Source organism: Megalops cyprinoides, chromosome 5 (genome assembly GCF_013368585.1).
Source record: "Megalops cyprinoides isolate fMegCyp1 chromosome 5, fMegCyp1.pri, whole genome shotgun sequence".
Classification (NCBI taxonomy): Eukaryota; Metazoa; Chordata; class Actinopteri; order Elopiformes; family Megalopidae; genus Megalops; species Megalops cyprinoides.
This window is the reverse complement of record NC_050587.1, coordinates 28,839,267-28,866,648: the sequence shown is the minus strand read 5'-3', so window position 1 is coordinate 28,866,648 and position 27,382 is coordinate 28,839,267. Positions and strand designations below refer to the sequence as shown.

Sequence of the window (27,382 nt, the reverse complement as noted above, 5' to 3'; positions counted from 1 at the left end):
CAGCTGAAAAAAGCACGTAATCACCCAGCTGGATATTACTTACTATAATTCGGTGACCTTGCAGCAATTGTATTGCTGATTGCTGACAAGAGTAAACTTGATAAGAAAACTGAGCACGTCCTAATATTCAATTCTGAATGGTGGTCAGTTTTTGACATGTTTACTTTTTGGAATTGCCTGCAGAAACTCATATCCAAGTGATATGGTAGGATGAAGGCGTGAGCAGAATACTCCGCTATGGGTGCTACAAAATATTTGGAAGTCAAGGAATATGAAAGGCTGAAATCAGATTTTGGATATTTCATTGTAAATATGGGTTTATGAAAGGGTACATACAAATTCACAAACTCTGAAGTGATGTATGGTCATTTCTCTCTAAGGTCATGATATCTTGCCCATTTGCTATGAATGTGTCTCTTCAAACTCTGAACTAAACCTCATTCCCCTTTGAAAAGGAACTGGGACAAAAATGCTTTGATTGAAAAGGTCGTTTAAATTTTTGATCCTTTTTATCATAGTCACTCACCTTTCCCCTTATTGTCTACGAAAAACATTTACAGTCCATAGTCCTGTGATAAATCAAGTGACAATGTGATCTTTGCATTTGTTTGTGTCTCACAAAAGACATCAGACCAGTTCTTTCCACCACTGAAAGCATTTCCAGGCAACCCCCTTAGATTTTAGACATGGTTCATGGAGTTTCATGCAGCTCATTAACAACATGAATTAAGTTATGCAATCATGCTCAGCTTCAGATGCAAAAGTAAAAAAATCACATCTACATCTGAAGGAAATGTTACATAAATCTTGATAAAACTGGATCTCAAGGTGGTAGGGGTTTCACGCTGAATTTTACTGGTTCCTAGGGACTGTATGAATGTACAATTACAATAATTTCACACTTATTGAAACTACTTACTGGAGTTCACTGTATTTTCTGAATAATTTAGTGATCAACAGTCTGTACATTTGCTGTGAGTGCTGAATCTTGGCAATGTGAAAAAACTAGATCAGTTGAGATGCTCTGTCTAGGTCTATGTCCCTAAAACCCTGTATGATATGTTGAGGCTTTTTTATTGTCTTTGGGCTCTAATAAGTAGGCTTAGCCAGGGCTCTGGGCCAGTTCAAAGACTCTAGGAACATAGGGTGAGTGATCTATATTGGAGAAGTAATCTCCCTTTACACCTTATAGCAATAATTATCACTGAGGATCTTGCCTTTAGCTTTATGTCTTTAGGGCTGTTAAGATTTTTCTGCAGCAGAGTGCCCTTGGGTGTGTGTCATAGCATATGGTCAGTTGGAAGCGGGTGTACGTGAGGCCATCGGGATGTGGGAGGTAGAGCCTGTGACAGTAAATGCCGAGGGCACGGCACACGGCACTCTTACCGTCTGATTGTCCTCATAGAGCTTGAGGTCGTAGCCGCTGAGCTCCACGCAGAAGATGATGGCAGTCACGCCCTCGAAGCAGTGGATCCACTTCTTCCTCTCAGAGCGCTGGCCACCCACGTCCACCATCTTGAAGGTGAGCTCCTTGAAGGTGAACTTGTTCTCCACTATCCCGGTGGTCATGTCCCGGGAACGCAGGATGTCCTCCACCGTGGGGATGTACTCGCTGGCGGAGATGCGGTCTAGGTCGTTAAGATAGTAGGCGGTGTTGTCCTCCAGGTGGTACTCGTTGGAGCGGCAGAAGCACTCCTGGACGCCCGAGTCGGCCCACAGCCGCTTCATGACACCCAGGAGCTCCGGCGTGATCTCGCCCTTGCTCTCCGCCGGGCCCGTGAGGGCGAACAGCTGCACGGCGTCGTACGCCCGGTCCGGGTTGTGGAAGTCAATCTTGAGGGTGGCCAGGGCGCGGATGATGCGGGTGAGTGAGTCAATGGCGTTGTAGAGGATGAGGGGCTTATACTCCTTGCAGGCCTCCAGGTTGAAGCCGCCGCTGTGGATGATCTTCATCTGCTTGACGATGGTGCTCTTGCCTGAGTTGCTGGTGCCCAGCAGCAGCAGCTTGATCTCGCGGCGCTGCCGCTGGCTCTCCGAGCGCAGGTGCCGGTCAATGCGGCGGGAGCGGCGGGCCGCCTCCTTCTCCTCCGAGCTTTGGCGACATCCCATGGTCCTCTGCGGGGAGGCAAGCGCGGGGCGGAGGAATGGGGATACAGCCGCTTGGGGGGGCGGCGGGGTGGGAGTGCTCAACCAAAATAAGAAATCGGATGGATGAAGTCGCAGCAAAAAACAAGACTGGTGCGGTGTCAGAATTCCTTCCCTGGGGCAGGGCTCTTTGGAGAAAGAGGAGGTGGCAGAGCTGGGGTGAGAGAGATGGTTGCTTGGCTATTGTTTTTGCTTTGTTTTGTGTTTAATCCAGAGTTGAGGGCAGGTCTCAGGACAGAGTTCTACCAGGACAGGGCGGGCAGCTTGTGTGGGGCCTGGCAGACGTGTAGAGTTGGCGGGGGCTCCCCTGGTGGCTGGGTGGCATATCAGTGGTCCCTCCCCAAGATCAGGCTGTGGGGAACCTTCCTGTCAGTGGGCAGCCGGGTGTTGGCTGAGTTCTGAGCCAGCGTGCGGGTAAAACAGAGCCCCCTCGCTCCCCTGCCTCATGACGACCCCAGCACCTCTCGTGCTCTCTGTGGCTGCACTCATCCACCCTTGCTCCCCCTCCCTCACTTACTCTCTCCCTCTGTCTGTCGAACTTTCCTGGTTTCCGTGGAGATGAGGGGCTTTATCTTCTCTCCGCTTTTCTTCTTTTTGAGCTCCCTTTTTCCCCCCCCTCTATTCTCTCTTTAAAGGAGCGCTTGCGTTTCAGGGGATTGCTGGTTGTCGTTTCTGCCAATGAACAAAAATAAAAAAAAGGAAAAGGATAAATGAGTCATGTACAATCATGAATCACTGGGCCCAGACAGATGCAATTGAAGTGCAAAGTGGGGCACCAGAGGACATCTCCAGTTTCCCCCCTTCATCCCACAAACTACTGCCACAGACTTGCAGATCTGGATCCACCGCCACTCAGACCCTCAGACCTGAAGGACATCCAGCTGTGCTTCAGACCTAACACTTAACAGGCTCCGGTCATACACTGTTGCAAAATAGTAACCTTGCTCTAGCATTGTGAGAACGTTCTGTATTCCTCTGCTGTGGAGAGTGCTTGTGACGCGCTGTCACTCATATAAACCTGCATCCAGAGCCATCCTCTTATCTACTGTAGCTCCTTCAGAGTATGTAATTGTCAAGCGCTCTTATATACAGCAGACACTGGGCTATAGGTTCCCTCGTTAAGCATTCATGAATGTACAGAATGCCAACAAAAGTAAACTGGACATTATACAGTCTATGCATAAGGTTGAAAACTTTGTACGCGCACACACACTCTCATCAATTCCCTGACCTCCCCACTGACCTGTCTTCCAGAGCTGTTCCCCCGCTGCTCAGCTACAGTGTGGATAGGATTTTGCCATCCCGTGCTGCGTCTCTGTATCTGCCAGCCCTTATTTGCATTGTGTCTGTGTACGCCTGCAGTTTTGTGTTACTATAGAGTCTCCTGGAGCCGATACTGTACTCTCGGCTCTATCGATCTGCCCTGCCTCACACGCACACACACACACACACACACACACACACACGGGTGTGCTGTGAAACGGAAACAGATGCAGGTCACACGTCCTTCCCCACACTGCCCCCCACTCCCCGCCCACCCCCCCAGCCCACACACAGACACACAGACACACGAACGCACACACACACCTTGCCTGAACTACAGCCTGTTCCACAAGCCAATATCAGGTGTAATGTTTATTTACTATCACAGTGGAAAATAACTGGCTCAGACCAGCGGTCGCCTTCTGTCTCATTCCACAGCAAAGACCAGCACACACAGTCTCACTACACCAGACTTGTGGTTTTCAGTTTGTACCACACCTTGGCTTCTCCTTACAAATGCGGTATATAGATAGAAAAATGTATGCATTGCAGAATGTACTTCCTGTTAAAGAAAGGTTGGAAAACGTATTATCTGAGTCGACACCTTGTACAGCTGCTTAAATTCTCACTTGTCACAGTTTTGTATTGCTCAGTTATACTTCTGAAAAATGCAGTAGACTCAATGCATTTATAAATGCTGTTGATGCATTTATTCATAAATGGGACTTCTGAATGTCTGACACATCTTGGAGCTGCCGTCCTATTGTCAGAGGAGACTACATTTCCCAGCATCATTGTACAGCAATGAGTGCACCACCAGATTTTATAATGAAAAAAAAAACAGCAAAAGATGTGCACAGATGAGCCAAACAAACAAACAAAGTATTATACATCTGAGCCCTATTTTGCACAACACGTGCTCACTGTGAAAACGCAAAAGGAAGCCAATCAGGTCATGAAACAGCACAGTATTAACTTTGAAGAGACACGGGAATAGTGAATCAAGGAAGCGTGAATTATCAGCAGCAGCACTTGCCTGAAACCAGTACTGGTAGTATATACGACAGAAAGGTTATTATCTGTCTTTCTGCTATTGCTTTGAACACACTGAGGGGATATTCCACCTTTCACAGTTCTGACATTATATAGCATTACAATATTTTGGAAGAATAGGACTGTTCCGCACAAATTTTAGCTGTCTGTTCCCAGCCTGGCAGAACTGATAGCTCCTACAAGGATGTTTTTTGATACAGCACGCACATAACAGTGTGCAAAAAAAAACAACAACAAGTTAATTCAATTAAACAGATAAAACGATTGTCTCATAATTAGCATGTGATTACAGGAGCAGAAACCGGTCAACTTGCATGCAACGGCAGCGGAGCAAGAGAGAGATAAGACATTCGGAATGGCTGCTTGCTGTTTGTCTTGTGGTGTTCACACTGCTGTCTCACGCTCCCCTTTGTCACATGCGTGACATTTGCCTGCCAAGACCTGAGGACACGGCGAAAGCCACATGTGAGGTTTTGTTGTGTTTTGTCACGCATTCAAGCACTTCTGCCACCTGGGACAGCGCTCTGTTTCCATTACACGGGCTGCGCAGTTGTGAAGGTAAAGGTGAGGGGGTGGAGACAGATGATGGCTGAGATAGGGGGGTGTTGCTCCTCCAACAAGCGTTCAAAGCAAATGCCTTGGACAGTCATCTGCCGCTGTTAACTTTGAGATTACTATGGCATGAGATTCTGTGCCAGTGACTGCAAAGGCGGATAATCTCCAGAAGTCACCTCTCTACAGTTTACTCCCTTTGTCTTCCTTTGTCATTTCCTTGACTGATCATGAAAAGCCGGTGGTTTTTATCTTTACTGGGTTCCTGGTTATTGGCAGGACTCGGCCGGTCATGAGATCGAGTTGTAGCGCCTTTCGCACTCAGTATTACCCCTGGGATCTCACCATCTGAGGAAAAAAAAAAATTCTGACGTGCCAAAAATGCAATGGGACGTTGTAAGTAAGCGTATCAGGAGATTGCAGCTGCAGTTATCAGGAAGCCAATCGCAGTGAATGCCTCACAGACTCTGATTTTGGCTACAGTGACTCTATATTTTTAAAAAAATGGAAGTACATTTATCTGAAGGTCACACAATCAGCAAAACCTGCTTAAGACAGGCAGTTTATGTTGATAAAATCAACAATCTTTTTTGTTGAACGTATGGCAGGTGTTTGTTGTAGATAGTGTTTGTTATGGTAAAGTCCAACTGACTTTTGCATGATTCTTTATTTAGGGTTACTGCTACCCAGTGGTTAAACGTGTGTAGAACTACAGTAACTTTCTCAGGATCTCCTAGCGAGGCAATCTTTGGGTCAGTTTCCTTTTAGTGAGGGAGAATGTCTACCCAGGGAAAGATACTGTCAAGATCAGTTTACTGCAAAAAAAGTCTGTTTCCATGGCCAAGATTAAAACACCTGATAGGGCATTTTAAAATTAGGACGAGACTGTATATTAAAAATCCATCCTTGTGGCACATAGGTGTGGATCAGAAATTCTGTTCAACCTAATTACCAGTTACAAAACTATAAAACTGTTTGATTACTTTTTCAAATTTCAAATTCCACACTTGGATCATGCCCTAATTTCACAATTAGACCTACCCTTTTTCATCGCAGGCTTCTACCCATTACTTTCATAATTACTTAGAGTGAAAAATATTTCAGATACTTTCTCACTGATGCAAACTAAAGGAATTTTGCCATTAGCATCGCATTTGGCTGTATCAAGGTGTCAGATTCTTTTGCATTCTAATGATTACGAGCTCGAGGTAATCCTGTTGAGCAAGTAGAAAAAAACACCACATGACCTAAAAACAGGATCTCTTTACTGACATCTAGACATCTAATTGTGTTGATAAATATGCCTCCAGAAAAAAAACTCCACAGACCTTCAGTGTCTTCAGCCGTCTGGCTTTACACAAAAACTTCCGCCACCAATCTTACTTTCAAAGTGGACTTGACCTTTTAGTCATGAGACACCCGCCTGTCTGTAAAAGACAAAGGAATTCACCTGGAGTCTATTCTCCTAAGCCATCACAATAAGCCAAAAGCTAAGCTTATTCACAACAGCAATGGCCTTAAAACATAACACCGCAATTTGATGCACCTACCTTTTCATCATTCCTAACAATTCAACATTTACTCCATAGCACCACCACCAGTGGCATCTGCTGCATAGTTTGTGTTGTAAAACTTTTCCGGCACCTTGCTCCCGAATACCTTCGCTGTAGCTCCACCTCTCCGGATCCTTGGCATTCTGAGGCTCCTTGTCACTGTGTCACAGCTTTCTGAATGTCTGCTGCACAGACAGACTCCGTTGGCTTGTTGTAACAACGAGCCTTCTTAAGATCTGCATTTGGCCTGACAAAAAGGGTTACACGAACTGCCACCGTATGTTATCTGCTTGCCGTGTGTGTGTGTGTGTGTGGGTATGTGGGTGTGGCATGGGTGTGCATGTTTCTGTGCGTGAGGGTGTGTGTGTGTGCCCTGGGGGTGTGCCTGCCGGGGGACAGGAAAAAAAAAGAACAGCCTTGTGAGGGGGGGGTGGGGGCAGGGGGGGGAGGAGGGGGTGTCACGTGACCAGAAAAGGTATCATGCTTGAAATTGCTGAATGTGAGCAGGAGGACGACAACATGACAAAGCACAACCTGCAGTTTGTGCAATGACCAGCCTAAAGCCTCGAATGGCATATGCTCACTCATCTGCCAGAGGGCACGGGGACTGCTCAGCATGCCACCATTCCACCCTCTATCACCCCTACAGAAAGACAGGGTCTGCATTGTGCAATAAATAGATCATTACATAAGTTCTGACAAAAGCACAATGGCATCTCTCCCTTATTGATGAATGCCTGTGTGTTATGTAAGGCTGTTTGCCAACAGTAACTTCCTGCTATTTGCCTTGTCCCTTCTCCCTGTCTCTCCTGCACATATCCCACCCACTTTCCCATCAGCCCCAGACATGGTGGAAAATCATGTCATCCATGCCAGGAGTGGAAAAGCCAGACAGAAATGGCACATTTTCCCATTCAAACATGAAAAGGGGCCTTTCAGAATTAGAGAACTCTTGATCCAGTTCACTGTCTCTGTCTGAGAACAAAAGTAAACAGACATACAACTCCACACATACTGACAAACACTGGGAAGTGACCTGGTCTGAGAATATTGGATCCCTAATGTAGCTCTCAAATTGTGTATCCACAATAACACTTACTGGGCAGTTACTTTGCATACTTTTGGCTATAGACTGCCTGTCTTGCTGGCATATTTGATTAAATATACAGAGCCACCTGCTGACTTTTGACAAGGCACAGAGATATTTAAATGGGTTGGTTATAAACACTGTTGTAGAACATGGTTAGAAAAAAATTGAATTGACCCTAGGAAATGGGAATTTCCCTGGCAGCAAGCCTACATCTCCAACTGTCTGGGACATGATCAACTGTGCTATGAAAAATAAGCATTATTTGCATATTTACAAGCATATCATCAAGGAAACTACAGTGCAGCTATTTATAAGGAGTGGCTGCCACCATTACATATAGGATCAAAAAAGCAGAGCATTGTAAAGTATCTGGCTAAATATTTAGATTTCTACTTTAGCTAGCCACTTGAAGTAAGTACAATTGCTTTGTTTATATATCATCATTTGAGACATTTAGCTGACCTTTCGGGATAAAACATATCAAAAATGCCAACAATTTTACAATAGCTACAGGTGCTAACCCAAGCCATGTGTCTTTGTTAGTTTGTGTGTCTGTCATTCAGCCACATGGAGTCTCCTACCTGCTGTGCAAAATCATTACGAATGTGAGGAAAACGGACTGACTGCACGCAGTTGGCAACTGGACTTATCTCAAAAGACTGTTAAGACAGCGTGGCCCTCGGTGTGAGCCAAACAGCTGAACTTTCCCACATTAATCTATGGTTCCAGGCGTGGCTGAAGGTCGGATTGTAGCGCTGTGTACTGTAGTTCAAAGCATCTGGATTACACTAGCCTGCTGCCCAAAGGAGAAAGTGTGTCACTCTAATTGGAGGGGGCGGGGGGCACACAGATGGCCAACTCTTCAGTGGCTGTTACTGTGTTTACTGTGGCAGCTACACATTCAGGGCGAGAGGATATATCAGTAAAAGCCATGCCTATGGGGTGAGTCATACAATTAGCAGAATCAATGGCACACGTACTGCCCTTGTACACTGGCTGGCAAACAAGTGCAGAAAAAAGTAGAACGCCCTGCAAAGAGCTCCTGCGTGTGTTTGGTTTAGAAGCAGAGGCAGAGGTTCAACTGTGACCAAACGAGAAGGAGTATCAGTGGAGTAGTTATGAAGATCATAAAAGATGCTCACATAAGCGACAAACACTAGTTTTTTTTCAAAATGTTTGGAAATTACAGCATATAAGAAGCAAAATTTAAGAATGTTTAGCGGTTCAAAAAAATTATTGATGAATAAAGGAGAGGATAACACTTGATGTTAAATCTTATTCCATGCATACAGACAGACATAAGCCCACTGACATTATCCTACACACAACCTCATGATATCACACACACGAACTCTCACAAGCTGTTGCTTTATATTAATCCACCTTGAGGCCCATTGCGATAGAGGCTGGCCCAGGAAGTGTGTCCAAAGTTGTCCATGGCTGAGGGTGTACAGTAGGATACAGGAAGTACTGTGGTTTGGACGGAGCACACCTTACATTACATTATTGTCATTTACTAGATGTTCTTATTCAGAGTGACTTACACAGGTTACATTTTTTGCATGTTATCCATTTATACAGCTGGATATTTACTGAGGCAATTCTGGGCTAGGGACCTTGCCCAAGACTATATACATATATACATACATATGTATACATATGTGTATGTAACATGCAGAACTTTGCATATTGCAGAATGAAAGTTCTGCATATTGGCAATAAAATACAACACAGCATAAACAATATGTAAAGGACTAAGATCCAACACTGTCAGAGAGTAGACATTGTGCTGAAACAGTTAAAAAAGGTAACAAAAGCCAGGCATATACAACTCCATATAAAAGTCCAAGGATAGGTTCAGGGAAGTGCAACAAGAGTGCTCCTGGGTCTTAAAAAGATCTCCTAAAATGAGAGGATTCAAGTGCTCAGTCTCTTAAGTCTCAGTAAAAGACGGCTCAAGTATTCAACACATTTTAAAGGTGTTATTAAGGTATTCCATGGAAGCTATTTCAAGATAAGTTCTGTGAATAAAACCTGAGGACACGTAATTCGCAGTAACATTAGAAAGCACTTCTTCAGATAGAGCCATTAATTCCTGGAACAACTTTGCAGAATTTGCAGCAGAGTCTGGGATCCTAGGATCATTTAAGACAAACCAAACATGGTGCTTGTTTCATTCTAGCTATGCTGTCATTTTAATGTATTGTTCATCATTTTATGCAATATTTGTAATCACTTTATTTCAATTATTGTGTTGTTAATTGTGATGATAAACACCATTTATGAAACACATTGTCTTTTAGATGAATGTAAAATGGTGCGCCCAGAATGGCTGAATTGTTTTTTCATGTCTTCCAATTCACAAACATGTTACAACTGAAAACCCCTCTGTTCTCTCCTCTTTTGAATTGCACAATACAGTAGTGGGAACTACAAAGGGAAAATTATCAGTCACACTAACATTTATCTCACAGTGAATAAAACATTCAGAACTATTTTAAGTGTCATTGGTTGAAAGTTTCATAATGTAATGTATCTAAAAACATATAATGAATGGAATACCTAGAAGATATTAAATTATGTAATACAACATATTAATATTTTAATCCAATTTATTAGAACATATTCTTTTTTCATGTAATTTGGATCATTTCTGGTTCCTGAACCGAAGATATTTTCATTTGGAATATAATCATGTGTGTCAAGTCTTCTGTAGTATGACCCTTAAAAATAATTAGATTTTTTACCTAGGGACCATTTGACCTTTCGACCCACAAAAACATTTTAATTAGTACCTCTCCAACTACAATAAAATTGCACTAAATATCAAATATGGGCAAAAGAAGGCTTTCTATAAAAATGAAAGTTTTACAAGATGAAGATGGAGATGAAGAAGAAGAAGAAGAAGAAAAAGAAGAACAGCTCATGGCTCAATGTGGATACAATAATTTACTATGTTTCTGTGTGTTACAAACAACATGGAGGAATTGCATTGCACTTTTGCTGATCAACCACATGCTTCAAGTGATTTTCTATCTTTCTCACTGAAATGCACATTTTAATTTGTTCATGTAGGCCATGTTTCTCAGCTTAATAATCCTTGAGAAGACACGTCTCTGCAACAAGAGGTCAAGGTTTTTGTTTGTTTTTTCATAAAATCCAACATGGACACTACATCATGTGATAGAATGAAACGTGACATTGGTGAGGGAACACTGGTTTCAGGTTCCATACCTTTGCATCCTGCTGATTATTTGTTTTACTTATGAAACACAATGGAATGTGACCAATCTCAACATCTGCAATTTGATTGGCCCATAGCAATCAACAGCTCAGTTCACTTTTTTAAAAAAATATTTCTATTGTGTAGACAAAGGCAAGTACCACCTCTGGAATATGAGGGATTGATTTAGGAGGATTTACATTTTTGTTCTGAGGAAAACACACTGTAATTTATTTTTGTATTGATTATTTGAAGTATTTAATTATTTGAAAATTGCAACTTATTTTTGTATTGATTTGCAGCATCAATAATTGTTTCAGAGTTCTAGGATTGATAGCCTAATATTTTGTTTTTGCAAATTTGGTACCATTCTGAAATGACTGGTTTGTAGCATGCTTGCCTTTTCACAGAGGAACCTTTGCAAGAGTTGACAAAGAATCTGCTGTATGCAATTTTGCATGCACCACTTTTCAGACAACCAGGGATAATGGTTTATGGGAAGTATGTGTTTATGTTTTCAGCTGCAGACAAAATATGGCTGAAAAACCATGTGATTAATTAAAAGTGATTTGAATGGAGCAGCTCTATGAGTGTCTATTTATTCAACCCAAAAAATAGTATGTTTTCAGCCGCTCTAAGATGACAACACAGAAAAAGCAGGGAGATTCAAGTGCCATGACACTCTTACTTCACCTGTGTATATACACTGCTTACCAACACACACACACACACACACATATATATTTTGAGAATTAATACTGATGTATCTTACATAAAAAGAGTGTTGAAAGGTGATCAGTTGCAGTACAAAGTCCATGACATTCCTCTTGACACATGTGTAAGCGTGATGAATTTATATTCAAATACCATATTGTTCGCAAAGCATTTTTAGTGTAAAAAACAGCATATCAGATGCAGATCAATTGGTATTGGTATTGATATCTGTATTTCACTAAAGCCTAGGCCAAAGTTATTTGTCCTCTTAGCATGGAATGTGTTATTATAATTATGACATGCACTAAGTCCACACATTCATCAGCTTGGAGATAAACATATGGCTGGTACAAAATAACAAAATAAACAAACGATGGGCTCCCCTATGCTTTTGAACTATCAACCAGAAATACTTTTCAGAATAATACATTTATAAAAAATATTTCAATTTTCTGAATGTACTACATGTATCTGCACATACATTATGTTTTCTGCTTTGTCAAATGTATCAGTGACAAAGTGTTTCAGCAATATCAAACTGTTTCAAATCTGCCAAAAGGAAAAAAAAAAAGTTCTTTCTAATTTAGACAGAAAAAAAATAGAATTTAAATTTAAACCTAGTTTAAATTTGGGAGGATTAGATTAGTTGAGATTTGGGTGGAAAGGGCAATTCTCCCAAGCACTGAATTTTGAGACATTGCAGCTGAGTTAAAATGTGATTTCCAGAAAGCCACATGATATGGCTCTTCATGTCTCAGGATTTAGCAAGTGGTTTTTCATGAGCAAAAATTGTAACCTTGTAATTGTGACCTTGTAATAGCTTTGTTTTTCATATACTGTATGAGAAAGGCAACAGAGATAATGGCCAATCCAATGGCATTTTTTCTATCTTATGGGCATATGAATACTATCATATACCTGAAAATATACAACGTAAACCACATTGTTTAAATGTATATTCTAATTACCTGCATCCCTCAATTTCATCTTACTACACATTTATTATAATCCAACAATATATTGTCCCTACAAAAAACATCAAAGGTTTTTTTTATTGTTTTGGGGGTGGGAGGAGAGAGGGTAGGGTGCTTGATTAACTATGCAAAAACTGTACACTCAGCATTTCGATTGAATACTGCAAAGGATTAGGAAACTTTGCAACCCGCCTAAAAATACCTGTGAGACTATCAGGAAAAATAAAATAACGATGAAATGACCAAAATGATCAGATAGTGATTTTGCACAATGGCTTTTTTCCCCACTAAACCAAACAACAAACTGGTTCTTTTTAGGAACTGTGAATTTGGGTCACATATTTATTTTGTGATGCCACTGCTGTCATCTTTGTCTGTTTTAATGCCAGCCCGCAAAGCTCAAATCTGCAGTAAGAGACGATTTTACATTCATTTTCATAGTAAGCTTTGGGTTTCTACATAAGCCCCAATAGAGTTGCATACAATCTGACTGTCACATACAGTACTCTGTATAATTAAGGCTTTGACTGCATCTCAGATTTATAGCAGGCATTCTGGCATCAGTCTTCATAGGCCAGCAATAAACCCTGCCGCCAAGCACTTTGATAAGAAGTCTGTGTGGACAGAAAATGAATAGTTGACGGAAGTTGATGACAAGGTCTTCTGACACAGACTCAAGGTTGGTGGGGCAACAGTGATTAGCTGTGTTTTTCATTAAACAGAATTAAAATGGCAAAGGCTGTGATCAGCCTTTGGGCTTTATCTGCCTGGCCTGGTAAGTAAATTATAAAATAGCCATCATGGCAGAGTGTTGCCAGCCACAGAGGAACCTCAGACAACAGCAGGCAAACGCTATGTCAGATGTGCAATAAGGGCTATCCTTATCAATTATTTTAGGGCTTGGCCCTGCTAATCAGTGATACGAGACAGGAAAAGGAAGTTAAAATAAATGCCAACCCACGATAAAAAACTGCCTTAGTGTTTCACATGAAATGTTTCAGACTCTTTAGTCACAGCACTGCTCTACTTATGCCATCAACAAAGGTGTTTCATAATCTCACTTACAATGACAATTATATGCCGTTAACAACATGCTCTGTGATTGGGGGAGTAGTGGAGTAGGCTGCATTGTAAAATGCAAAGCACTGTTTGTCAAGCAGAGACTTTCTTATCATACGTCCAAGCTGTAAAACGGAGAGTTTGCTGGGCGCCTTTTCTGAAAACGGTCCCTAACAAGGTAGCCATCATACAACCAACATTTTGAGTACAATGATTCCCAAACCCCATTGTTAATCAAGTGGTTTGTGAATGGGACTGTGGATTCAAAAGAGGTCTGAGCTAACTGTGGAGAGAGCTGTCAGTCGTGAAACTGCACAATTGCATTCCCTGAACAGTCCTTCCCTATGCCAAATGTCCATATGCTAACAGTGTACAGCAATTTACTGTACATATAGCAGGTAGTAGGTTAGTGATAATACGTATAACCATCTGACATACATACAGTATAAACAGCTTCAAAGTGCAAGAGGCACAATTTCAGTTGAATGCACTGACTGTATTTGCAGAGAAACAGGGATACTTGTAGATATTCACAAAGACAGAATATCTACCTTTGTGGTATCAGTTGTCCAGTTATAACTTAACCTTCAGCAGAATGGTACCGTCATGAATGCCTTACATTTCACTAGACTGGCAAACATCTGCCATGTTTGTCTGATGTCTCTGGTCTCGCGTTTTGTTGTATTTTGTTCCTATTTGCAGAAATGTTTGGGGGTGTAGTTGCCTTGTTAGTAATCACACTTTTTTGTTCATCTCTGCTTCAGTCGTTTAGACTCCATTACACCAACCAGGATTCTGAGGAAAATTTGAAATAAATAATAAATGTCATTTTATGTTTACACATTTGAAGGAGGAACTTTTATCCAATACCTCAGATAGACTTTGGCCTCCTAGAATCTGAAGAAAAAAGGAGAGTCCACTGAAGCCATTGCTTCAAATGATAGACATAACACACATTTGTCTTTGAAGCCTGCTTAATAATTCGATATTTCCCAAGAAAGCACTTGTTTTTTACTGACTTAATAGGAATTCAGATTCATGCCAAAATATAGCCATCATAAAATCTATCTGAAAATAAATGCAAGTTATCCAATATATTGGTAGATGACATTAGGAGGGGACGTCCAGGAGACCAGATCAGATGTATGACACCCTGGACCCTCTGGAGAACATTCTGTCACTACAGAAAAGTGCTGTGCCTGCCACTGAATGCATAACCAACTGCACCACCCTGTGTCATTCTGGGACTTTGTGCTTCTCTACTCTGGTAAGAGGTTAGAGCAGAGATGTACTTTTATATATTCTGGTGCATTCTTTTGTCCTTGTATAGTTTGTTTTTAATTTGATTCATGATGCTTAGATAAAATCTGCTGTGTCTGCCTAAATGTAAAAAATGTCTCCAGGTAGATAGCCAAATATGTTTTTTTTGATAACTATGATAGTGGCTAATTTGATCATTGAAAGGTTAGCTACAGGATGTGGCTAAAGCACAACATCAGTGTGATACTAGGTAGTGTATGAAAAGTGATCATTTTAATGATTGCTCTTACAATGATAGATGAACAAAGAGCAGGTAATGCATAATGTAATGTAACAGCTTGGCTATTTTTAGGCAACCGTTTTAGTGAAGCCCTTTTAATGAAGAAAATAACTTGCATGTATTGAGGGCCTGTTGCCTAAAATGTCTCCCCTAAATATGAGTTTTTAACCAATAAAATGCTACTGTACAGCTGTATGTATAAGCATGAATAGCCATACTTGCGTTTTATTTCACATTAGTTTCAGTAAGTGTGTCCGTGGGTTGGTTGGTTTTTGAGTATAATTAAGTTTATCTATTACTGAATTCAGAGTACACCAGACAGTCACAATGCAGCATTTAGGTCTGTCCTGATGAGAAAAACAAGATCTTAAAAAAAAAAAAAAATCAGTCAGATTGTTGTATACATGACGCAGTCAATAAAATTCTACTCCTGGAGGATTCCTGAGGGAGGTAACATGTTTAACTGCCAGAGCTGGGAACTGAACCCTGCTCTTCTGCTCCACAGCACCATTACCACATCACTAAAATGCTAGGCCTCGAAGTGTGACAGAAATGTCCTCACTTCAATGACACACATTACATACTTTTTCCTTAGTGACAGTGCTGAGTTAGTGCAGCGCCAGTGTGGGCAGTATACAGCCATTGGTAACTACCCAACACACCCATTTTGTTTCAATGATAATAATTAATGCAAAGTATTAGCAGTCCCACTGGAACTGAAGGAGGAATGCTTTAGAGAACTGTAATGCAACACAAAGTTTCAAGTACCAACAGCCATTAAAATGTATTGATTTACTGTTACATTTATGCTGCCATGATTTACTGTAAGGATCCAATTGTTTTTACTTTTAATGAACTCAGTTTAAGAAGCCAATTTTTTTGCATCATCCTGACAGAATGTTAAACTCTTGCTTGATAGAATGTGATGGGTACAATATCCAGGAGCACCTCACAGGGGAGAATGCAGTGGGCCATACAGACACATTAAAACATTCTCTCTCCTTCTGTTTTCCCTTACTTCAAAAGGATCAGTCAATCTAGACTGATCCAATATACAAAAATCTGATGCAATTTGGCTGGCTTCTCCAGTCAGTTTGCCATATTCCATTTGCATTGCTGTTTTTTTTCCTTTTCCCTGATCTAATTGCAATGAGATACAAATAAATTCTGCCAAATCGTGTTTAAACATCTAATAATATTTGCAAGCGTAAACACGACAGCCTGTGTACTGAAACTGCTGTTTCGAGGCAAGAATAATGATAGTTTTGGGCCATGATCCACATTTGCCCCTTTTATGCTACCGGTATATTGCAAATATTCATAACGAAAATATATAGCTTTATGATTTTTGTACTCACTGTTCAGAACAGGTGCGAGGTAGATAAATACTTGAAACTCATCTGTATTTCCCATGAGGGTATCATGGCATCCAAAGTTTTCTGAAAACATTTCGCCATTATTATTTAAATATGTTAGCAATAATACATCAAAATTAGACATGAAATGTCACCTTTAAGACAAACAATATTAAAATTAATATTGTATTATTTATGCAGTATATTTATGAAGTATAGGCCAACTTTAAAAGACAGTCCTGGCACTAGAAATGTAACCAATAGTTGAAATAAATCTTGGATCAAGATTTCATTGTATTCTAATTTGGGGATTCTTTTGTGGTGTTATCAAACATTAACGTTAACACATCTAAATGAGAAATTAAGTAGCAGTGCTGTTGAAAAATGCACAACTAATTAGCCAATCATATAAATAGTCTCCTATGTCCACAACATAAAAATACAACAGAATACAGTGGGCAGTTATATTACTTCATTATATTAATCTATAGGTTACATCATTGATTATTTTATGGAAAAATTAGTATACTGAAAGACTGTAACTATGATGCTTTGGTACATAAAATATACTTACATTTTTGGCTCACATATTGCTTCATAATGTATTGAACATTCCACATTATACATTACCCTCTTCAGATTTAAAGAAACATGTTTCATGAATCTTTCAACAGATGTTTTTTTTTTTTTTCGGTAAGTTTTTTCTTCTACTATAGTGGTTCAGTTAAAAAGAAATGTACATGGCCTGTTTCTTTAGAAACAACATTGTAACCCCTCCCTTTTCTTTGATATTCTTTTGTAAAGGGGATGTGACCTCATGAGAAAGAGAGTAATTTCATGTGTATCACAATATAACCAAGCCTTGCCACCACCTACCACCCTATGAGTTGAATTGGACCAAATATGATGAACAGTATTGCGCACTTGCCACTGATTGTACAAAAACAATAACCTAATTTAGTGTTAGTCAGAAAAACTGCTCCTTACAGGATGCAACTCAAAACACATGGCCCAATCAAATAATTTCCTCAAAAAGAATGCGTCAACATAAATGATACAGCTTGCTTTGGAAAATAATTTTTTGCATTGTAGGAGTTACTGTTGTCACTCTCCCAAACTATATGCACAGACCAAAATTGCCTCAATCAGAGTGCTACTGAGAATGTCTGACTGCTGTCAAGTGGCCTTCATCAAACTATATGCACCTCTGCAATCAGCAGGATATAATATGACAATTAACACACAGCTGTATATATGGTATATGTGTGTGTATGTGTATATAATCATGAAGTGTTTAGTCACCTTTCTACAGGACAACAGCGGCATGCATGTGACACCTGGATAGCTTGCTTGTAAACGATCCTGAGTGTGTTGGGGGGACCAGGTCTTTTTATAGCTGTAATTTAAACCTGCGCGGTGCTGGCGGACCGGATCCATCCGAATGACTTGGATACATGAGGAGAGAAGGGCATGTGAAGAAGTAAGAAAACAGGAAGAGAGAGACAGAAAGATAGAAAGAGGGTGTATCTGAGGAGAGAAGGACAGCAGAAAAAAAACACTACAAAACCACTAAAACATTGAACCCCACCCTCGTGTTGTTATTATTTTTTGGGTGATAGAAGGTAACCTGCTGAGGGTAACCAAAGAAGCCCTCTAATGTGTAACCAGTAGTAAAATAAAGTAGCACAATTTAGATTTTATTTACGCCTTTTGACCACATGACATTGGAAATGCCATTAATGTTTTTGTAACAAGTGTGACTAACTTGCACTAAAATCAGGTTTGCTAACACACATTTTATTAATTTAATATCTCACTAATCTAACTCATTCTTTTGCCATTATAAGGCATTCACTTTGGCTCTCTGTGACCTAATCTCCCTTGAGCATGAGCATGAGCCTTGCTTTTCATTAGCCACACACACTGTGTCCCTAGACCTAATATTGTATGATGATGGGTTTCAGCCACATCTAAGGCAAAAAGATGCTGAAGTGCTGTAGCACATCTGAATATATAAGAGTAAGGAAGTTTATCATATATACAGTAGAACAGCCTCTGGTTGTGGTATTCTGCCAAAAATGTGAAAAAGCCCCTAGGAAGACCCCAGAATTCAGCCTCACACAGATTCTCTGTTTCAGAGAATTCATGACGCTTTGGAAAGTTTCCCACAGGAAGAGGAAATGCAACTCATGCAGGGCACTCAACAGCCTTTAAAAATGCAGTTGGGCCCTCATCCGTGCTTGTTGATGGGATTCATGCATTTCTTTACTGAAATGAAGCATTTCCACTTGAATGATTTTTTTCTGAGAAACCTTCCAAAAAAAAAAAAAAAAAAAGCGAACAGCCTCTCGCCAAAGGAGAGCTAGGGGCAAAAGCTTTTGGCAGTTGTAGCTTACAGGAAAGTAAGACAAATATCTCTGTCCCATTTTCTGGCATCTCCTTTCTCTGCCTTCTCCACTTGATCCCTTCCAACCTTGACTCCTTTCGTCTTGCTCAATGGAAACTTCTCTTCTGTCACTAAATGACTCTCCACTGCTTGTGAAGGTTCTGTTTCCTCTGTCTCAATGCCTTCCGTTCTAGATATCCTCCCCAAATGCACTTTGAAGTTGCTGCAGGACGTGTTGCGTACAGTGTGCCCTCTTGAAGGTCACATACTGTATGAGTATGTATCATTTTGGAGGATTTCAACCCTAACAATGTCAATGCTTTTATATTGCATTCAGGGAACTGTCCCTTCAAACTTCATACACAAACTGCGATCGACCAAATTATTTAATGGTGATGACATACATGAATATTAACATTAACATTGTATTTCAACAAAGAAAGCTTTTTTTTTATGAAATCGTATGATCAAGCTAACTACGTAGGATGTAGTGGTTAGGTCATACCTAATTATCTCAGGAGAACAGAAGGCAAACCTTGCCTCTGTCAGATTTAAGTTTCATTAAGTGAAGTGTGCTTGATAGAGAATAAACTACACTCTTTATTGGTACACGTTAACCTTTTTTTTCAGATGAGAAGCTATTCTGAGAACAGTTCTGACTAACAACTACACTAACTGCGGTGCAAGGCCCAGCTAGTACTATCCAGCAAGTCATATTAATCGACAGCAATGTACATTTAATGCATGCCTGTTTAATTGTCATTAGGAGTGAACTTATTAACAAACAGATCAACCAAATTAAAAATGTTCATTTTCATCAATTGTTTCAGGATCTGCAGACATCAACCCTTGTCATGGAAAGCATTTTCAACCCCATTTGCTCATGATTATCCATGAAGACAAGGCAATGAAATGACCAAGCAGAAAGAGGAACCTGTCAGCATGGCCCCCTTGCAGGCAGGTTCATGATCACGTCTCTAAAATCCCTGGGTCCTTTAATAAGTCAGCAGTCAGCTGTTTTGAAGTTCAGGCTTAGTTGCGTCGCCTTTTCTGACAGGCGTGATTGCTACACTTCCCTCCCCTCTGACTGGGTGTATCCTCACAGTGCAGCTCATCATGACCACACAATCTGTGTATCTATGTTGACACACCTTGTCCTCTGGATAACACCAGTGTAATGTCCCTGCCAACATCAAAATATTTATGTGGTGGCACTTATTTTTCACTCATTCTGCTGTACAGAAGAACTACCTTTTTTTCTTTTCGGGCCTTTCTTTCTTTCTTCGGGGATTCCTGTCAGACATACATTTTGTTTCAGCCAAAGTTTAAATAAACAGAAGGACTTGTTTATGTAATACTGAATATTAAATTAAATATTACGTCACCAATGTGCTAGTCCTTTGTGAGAACACTTGTTGAATGTTTTTGGAAGCATTTCTGTGCCACTAAAAGTGTACACAATGAAAGATTTACCAAACTCCTCGACTTATGAACAGTTATGACTGCAGATATGAAGCGTGATGTTTTGACCCCCTTGTGCTCTCAACTACCACTGTAGTTATCAGAGGTAAGTTCACTGGAAACATGTTTTGTAGCTTATGCATGAATGGCTGAACATTTTCAGCTCTTTGAAAAATGTGTGCCCAGTTACCATGAAAAACTACATGGCACAAAGGTACCACGAAAATTCAACCGAAACGGCTTAAACAATGAAATAATCGAGGAAGTGGTTGAATCCAAATTTTCCACCCATCTAATTAGCAAGAACTTGAACAGCATGCACAGTAAGCTCCAGGAAGAGGGTTATACAGCCCTGCCCTAAGCGGCTGTTGGGACACGCGGCCACTTCCTCCCCTGTGTAAAATCTTGATTCTGCAGAGATGATTACACAAACTCGCTCTCCGCTCACTTCCTTCTGGCTCTTAAGCAACAGGCTCTGAAGAGGCATTGCCAGGGGGAATGACGTGGGTAGTGCACCGCACCAACACGGATCCACTCGTTAGGGGCCAGCTCCATAGACATCATGCGAACAATCAATATAGCATTGGATGGCCAAATTTTCCAAGCCAGTTTGTTGAGCCCTGCCCTTGTGTGTATCGATCAGTGACTACAGAGGCCTTGAGAGGACAATCCCAGCAAAAGGCACAACATGGGGATACATGCAAGTCTTAAAATCTACAGAGGTAATGACTCTGGGGTGTGTTTCTCTCTCTCTGTAAGTAGAAAAGGCTATATGTGGCTAGAGAGAGAAACAGATAATCTATAGCAAGAGTTTAGAAGGTTGTGGGGGTAACTTGGGCGTGGAGGTGAATGAGACGGTTCAGCGTTCACCAGCAGCGTAAATACAATCTCTCTTACGGAGAGACATTAGAGACGGAGAGAAGGAAGGAGTGGATGTGGAGACGTGGGGACAGCCCTCTAATTGGAGGATCGTGACTTCAGCCCAGTGCCTCCAACTTAAAACCTTCCTTCACAAAGAGCCAGTTTAAACGTTCCCCTCTTGGCCCTTTCCAAGGACCAGGCCCAGAAAGAAAGGCTTCTCTCATTCTTCTACCCGCTGCACCGCTGCCATTTTAGCATCTGCCTGTAATGAGCTTGTCATAACCACAACAGCACAGCCAATCAGTCAGTAGCAAAAACTTCACAAGTCTGAAGCGAAGAAATTTAGGATTCTTAGAATTACAGCAAACTGCCTTTTATATGAAGTTGTCACTTTTGTTCTTGCTCAACGCAGATAAACTAATAGTAAAGTAAGTAACAGTAAAGCATGCACAGCAAATTATCCTTATTTCCTGTGCCATATTTGTAGGACTGATATCAGGTTAAAGGTTTTAATGAACAATTAGATTTACCATCAACTGTTTTCACTGCACTAGATGTTTCAGCAACGCCTCTTCACTGGACTCAGAGAGTTTACATTACACACAATGCTTACACTGTATGTTTTGCTCAGCAGTGTAATACTGTAGAACCGAAATCCAGCACTGTGCAGCTCAGTAATACTGAACCTCAGATTTCAACAGAGCATACATTGCCCTGGAAATTATTTTCGGACCATTTAGGCAGGGTGGTGTGGTTGGAGTGGGGGCAGTGTAGTAGATTCCTTTTGTGATAAGCATGTCTGTCAGACTGGCTGAGGGAGAACAAGACGGCTTTGCCTAAGTGCCTCTGCGCCGTAAGGGGGGTGGGGGGGGGGGGGGGGGGGGGGTGCAGGGGTGGGAGGGTGGCGGGGCGGTTCTGTGAAGCAGTAGGTCACGCAGTCACATGCTGTAGACTCCCTGACAATAGCATGCTTGTCTGGAGGCAGAGTGAGCACACGGTGTTTGTCTGACAGAGACACTGGGCATCGCGTATCTGAGCGCTAGGAACGCAGTTCCGAAGCACAGTTCAGCACGTAGTGTTTGAAGGCTGGTGGACTGAATGCAGAGTTTTTTTTTTTTTTTCTGAGACAGACAGAAGCGAGGCAGAGCCAGGTAGCTTATCGCTATAAGACATCGCTAATTACCTTTGAGTCACTCGGATTATCGAGCGAGACCCAGAATCCCTGCGTGGCTACCTGTCCGCCTGTGCTGTAAACATGATCGGCCTCTCTGCTGCGCTCCTTCTTCCGCCATGATTCTAGATTAGACACGCCAACCAAAGACAACTGAAAAATCACACTGCTTGCACAAACGGCCACTAACAGTCTATGCTGGCAGTGGTAACAGAGCACAACACTGTCTCTGTGGGTTTTTTCACTGAAACAACAGGCAGTATAGAATTCTGTTGAGGCCAGCATGATGACACATTAGTCAGAGCGGCACTGAGGATATCTGGGAGGCAGTGAGGCAGCAGCACTGACAGCAGTAGGAAACACTGACCAGTGGTATGGGTGATGGTTAGTATAAAAGTATAATGTAGCAATCAGGGTTGTGAGAGCACGGAGCAATTATTAGTATAAAAGTGTTGGGTTGTGGAGAGTATGGAGAAAAGGTTTATGTGTCGTAGTCATTGATATAATGACTTAGCTGGTTAGTAGTTTTTCTAATGGTGTGGTTACTAGTTAGTTGTGACACTATGGAGTCTGTCAGCAGTGGGTATTAGTCGAGACAGCAGTGCATAACTGTGTTTGATGCATCACTGTGGAGCAATAGCCAGAAATGTAAAGCAGGAGACCCCTTTTACACTGGCCTGGGGACCCAGTTGTACTGTTGCACAGTGCCTGTCATAGGAATGGTGAAGTAGAGTATAGTTGCAGTGGCGTACAGTATTGGTATGCAGAGATGTACAGTAGTACTGGTATACAGCAGCCTTCAGTAGCAGAACTGCATCAGGGTGGTGCAGCAGTGGTGTAGGTAGTAGTGGTGTACAGTAGCCATCTTTAGGAGCAGTGCAGCAGCCTGGAGCACCAGTGGTGCAGCAGTAAGTGGTGGCAGTGCTACTGCTGTCGGTTTATGTCTCTTATAGGCTTGATATTGTGCTCCAGCAGTGCCTTTGAGCAGAGCACTTTACCGAGATTACTGCTGAGAAAATTTGATAGCCTGCATTAAAGCCGCTGCCAAGTACCGTAAATGGAGGAAGTTTTCTTTGTACTTCGCTGCTGAGGAAAGAGAGAGGGGAAAAAAAAAACCACCACTCTCTTCTGCCTTGCATCAGAAGGACGCAGTAAGACCAAGCTGGACCAGCTGGACCAAAGCTGCAAGGTTGTGTCCCATTCCACATATGCTGCTCCACAGTGCAGTCACAGGCAGGTGGTTTTTAGCATTTTGTTTTGATCATAGGCTGCTCCCATACTGGCAAAAAGAACCAAATGATATCTTCGTAACTGATAAACGATTCATTATTATTTGGCTATCATAATGGAATCTGAATCTGGAAAGCGCTGGGCTCCTTTCAACTCCTTACTCCTACCACAGTGGGATGAAAGCTACTGCTTTAATTTGAATTCTGAATATGAATGAAATTGAATCCCTTAGATTGCATTAGCCACAAAGATTGCTTTCACTTCTGTATTAGCATGCAGAACGCCTTGACAACGCTTGATTTCCCCTTTTACACCTAACTGAAGATAAGCTAAAGACGTCTTATCTGCTCCTGTGCATTGCCGAACACGTCTCACCTGAAACAATTACGGGGACAGGCAACTAGGAACACTTCAGGAATTAGCCTCAGGGTCCCAGCTGTACGTACACACCCGACAACAGAATTGATCAATATCATCACGATTTGTAAGAAATTGCATACTAAAAGCAAGCGAGATGCCAAAGGAACAGAGTGCTGCCAGCCTTGTTCATAGTCTTCTGTGGAAAACAAGATGCCAGTATCGCTATTGTGCTGCTGTAGATGAGGTCTTCTAGAAATCATATCTTTTCAGTGTTCATTCCTCCATTTGCTAGAAGCTGCTTAGGCACAAGTTTTCAGTATGTGTTGTTGAAACTGTATCTTAGTGAAGCCCCCTCCTCCACAGCACAAACACACTCACACACGCACACACACACACACACACACACACACACGCCTAAGCACGCATACATGAACACTCCACTTTATCTTAATCACACTCCCTCTGATAGAAACCATCCAAATGATGTTGATTCATCAGCGGCCCGTTTCGCAATGAATGTTCCTCCTCGCTCCGCGGGCTGGCAACCACCTGCCTCCTCTTCATCAATTCAGATAATGAAATGGCCGGCCAGACAGCTTCTCAGATTAACCGGCAGAGAGAGTCTCGTCGCGGCGGCGCTACACACACCCTTGCGTAGGCATGCTAACATACATGCATCTTCACACACACACACACACACAGTTGTTGCGCTGTGGCAAACGGCCAGTACCCTGTGACAGTCAGGTTGGGACCCTGCAGTCAGCCCACAGCTCCCGAGCCACTCAGTGCAATGCCAATAAAAGCCGTGCCCATGGCTGGCCATATGGGGCGGCTCACAAAACCGTGTTTTGTTTCACTTTGCTTTCCCGGGTGATACATGTGGTACCACGCTCTAGGCTCTAGACCCGTCAGCCCAGTGCCGTCCTGCTCTGCCACAAGACGCTGATGAATCCCACACGCAGCCCACTGGTCATGTGTCCTGAGCCCTCCCCACATCCCCACACCACTCCCCCCCCCCCCACCAAAACCACCCCGTGCACCCCTGCCCCCCTGTCCCCTTGCCCCCCCATCCCCCATGACTGTGGCTGAATTCCCAGAACAAGGCCAGCAGCCTCACTCTGGCGCACTGAGAAAGACGCTGGGTTGAAACCTCTCCTGCTCCCAGGAGCCCTCCCACTGTCATATGACCAGTGTCATGTGTGCGACAGAATACAAAGATGCCCTGTCCCCTCTGCTTCCTTGTGTTTAATGAGCGCAGGGTGGGGACCTCGTTAGCTCGGCATTGTCGGCGTAGACGCAGGCTGTTTTCAAGAGGGGAAACGGATTAAAACAAGGCCTGACGATTACTTTGTCCTTTTTTTTTTTTCTAATCGCCTCTAACAAACAGCATGTCCCTGTCCCCCTATTCAGCTGTTAAATGCGTCTCTTGTGTTCAAGCAGACCGAATAGAAGAATAAGCGAGGATCGGACATGTGTGAAGGCCTTATGTACTTCCTCTTGGTTCTGACGTCAAACGGATGATTAGGAGCTAAGCTACGGTGGGGCCAGCGCGGCGTTGGCAGACCCTCTGTTCATCATGGCTATCGGAGCAGCGTGAAAGGCAACGCAGGACGGGCTTGCATCACCACCACCTCAGAGTGCTCCCCGCGGCCAACCTCACTCCTCAATTGCGCAACTAGTTCTCTCGTGCAGCACTCCGCAGCCTGTGTGACCCACCCTCATCTCCAGCCGCACGGTGGTCACGCTGCTATCTAAGCGTATTTGTCATTATTGTCACCGTCACCCCGACCCTTTATCCTCATCACCGCTATTTTCAGCAGCGTCGCCATGCTCATCCTCATCCTCATCATCGCGGGGGTTGTGATGCATTTGGAAGACGTCCTTATCCAGGGCGACTTGCAGAGCATTAATAGAACCGAGTGCGGCGGTGTGACCTAGATTGCTGCTTGCACAGATCCTCCTCTGCAGAGCTCCGTTTAAGCTCCGCGCAAGACCGCGCGGCTGTGCGATACCGTCTGGGACGGCGAGTCATTGTGCGCCGGTGTGTGCTATACGTGCATATCTGTGCAAGGCGGTGCAAGGCCCTTTGAGGGAACTTTGGCTGAAACGGGTTTGTCATTGTCCTTGATGGACTGCAAGGTGATGACATTGCTGGTGTTAGTCCGTGTGCGGCGCCGTGTGGTTTTACTGCATTTGATGGTCATCTGCGGATGCCATGAGTTAAATGGGAAATTGCTTTCAGCAGAGCTAAATAAACGAATACTGAAGTCATAGAACACTATTTTTCCATAGGCCCTTTTGGCTGCATATCCCAAGTCTGACATTCAAATTCACTTTCCTCCATAGCTATTGCATGATGTCTGAGGTCAAACTCCTTGTTTAGACAGCTTTTGAATCTCAACATTTTCATATCACGCTGTACATATACATCTATGGCATGCTGTTAGGAAGTAATGCCAAAGGAATACATTTGCACATATATTCCACTAGTACGACGTCTTAATAGTTTGCCTTACATACATGTGCTTCTCCCTTCACGTAAGTCTCAAAGCACATTCTGTTTACAAAAGCACATGTCCATGCAGCCATATAAGTGGTAATATCAATGCATGGCACAGCAATGGTTGTGGATGGTTTGTATGTGTGTGTGCGTGTGTGTATGTGTCCGTGTCCCAGTGGAGAACTTTCGTGGTGCATCCTTCCCAGTCCTCCTGTATTTCAGTGAAATGAGAGCCAGCAGGTGGGACTCAACCCCCAGGAGAAACCAAGCCCGCAGGTTTCCGCCGTCCCGCCATCCCGCCGTCCCGTTATGAGGGGGTATGCAGCCAGCACCGGCAGCAGAGCCAGACCTGATCATTATTCACATAAAGCTGAGGGTGCCAGGAGGGCCCGGGCTCACCGTTTCCTCTCTCACCAGGAGGAGCCACGCCCGTCTCAGTCAGAAGAGAGCACGTCCCTCCACCAGCGCAACTGCCAGGGAGCTAAAGGAGCAGCACCTGCGCTAATGGCAGGAATAAACCCTCCTGAGGAGGGAAGCTGGAAGTCAGCTCTTCCCAGAGGGGCTGCACCGTGACAGACTGACTAATTAAGATCAAGGACCAAAAACAATGACTCGTACATATAGAGCTGCCACAACCCACATAAGGAAGCAGGCTAACGCACGCAGACATGGAAGCCCAGAGAAGAGAGAATATGCTGACAGTGTGGGTAGAGAATAGATGCGGAGACGATTCTCTACTCTGACCCAGATTTCACAGCATTTGGGTCTATATTTCCACAAAATAGCATCCCAAAATTCAGCAAATTGGACGAAGGCAAAGTGCCATTCTTGTTCAAGGCAGGAGGACAGAAATGAGTACAATTCAGTACATTAGTAACATTGCTGACGGTAT

The 27,382-nt window shown here is 42.7% G+C and overlaps 1 protein-coding gene across 4 annotated transcripts in view; it reads right to left on the bottom strand.

The window, feature by feature from the left end:
• The window catches only part of gnaz (guanine nucleotide binding protein (G protein), alpha z polypeptide), a 49,212-nt gene that overhangs the window by 16,115 nt on the left and 5,715 nt on the right, over positions 1-27,382 (bottom strand). The window contains exons 1-2 of one of the 4 annotated variants that reach the window (XM_036528259.1): positions 6,673-6,818; positions 1,387-2,817 (exon numbers count right to left, since the gene is read on the bottom strand). In XM_036528259.1, coding sequence (XP_036384152.1) covers positions 1,387-2,109 — 723 coding nt within the window. In that variant the 5' untranslated portion in view covers positions 2,110-2,817; positions 6,673-6,818. The other 3 variants (XM_036528258.1, XM_036528260.1, XM_036528257.1) reach the window with 3 other exon arrangements.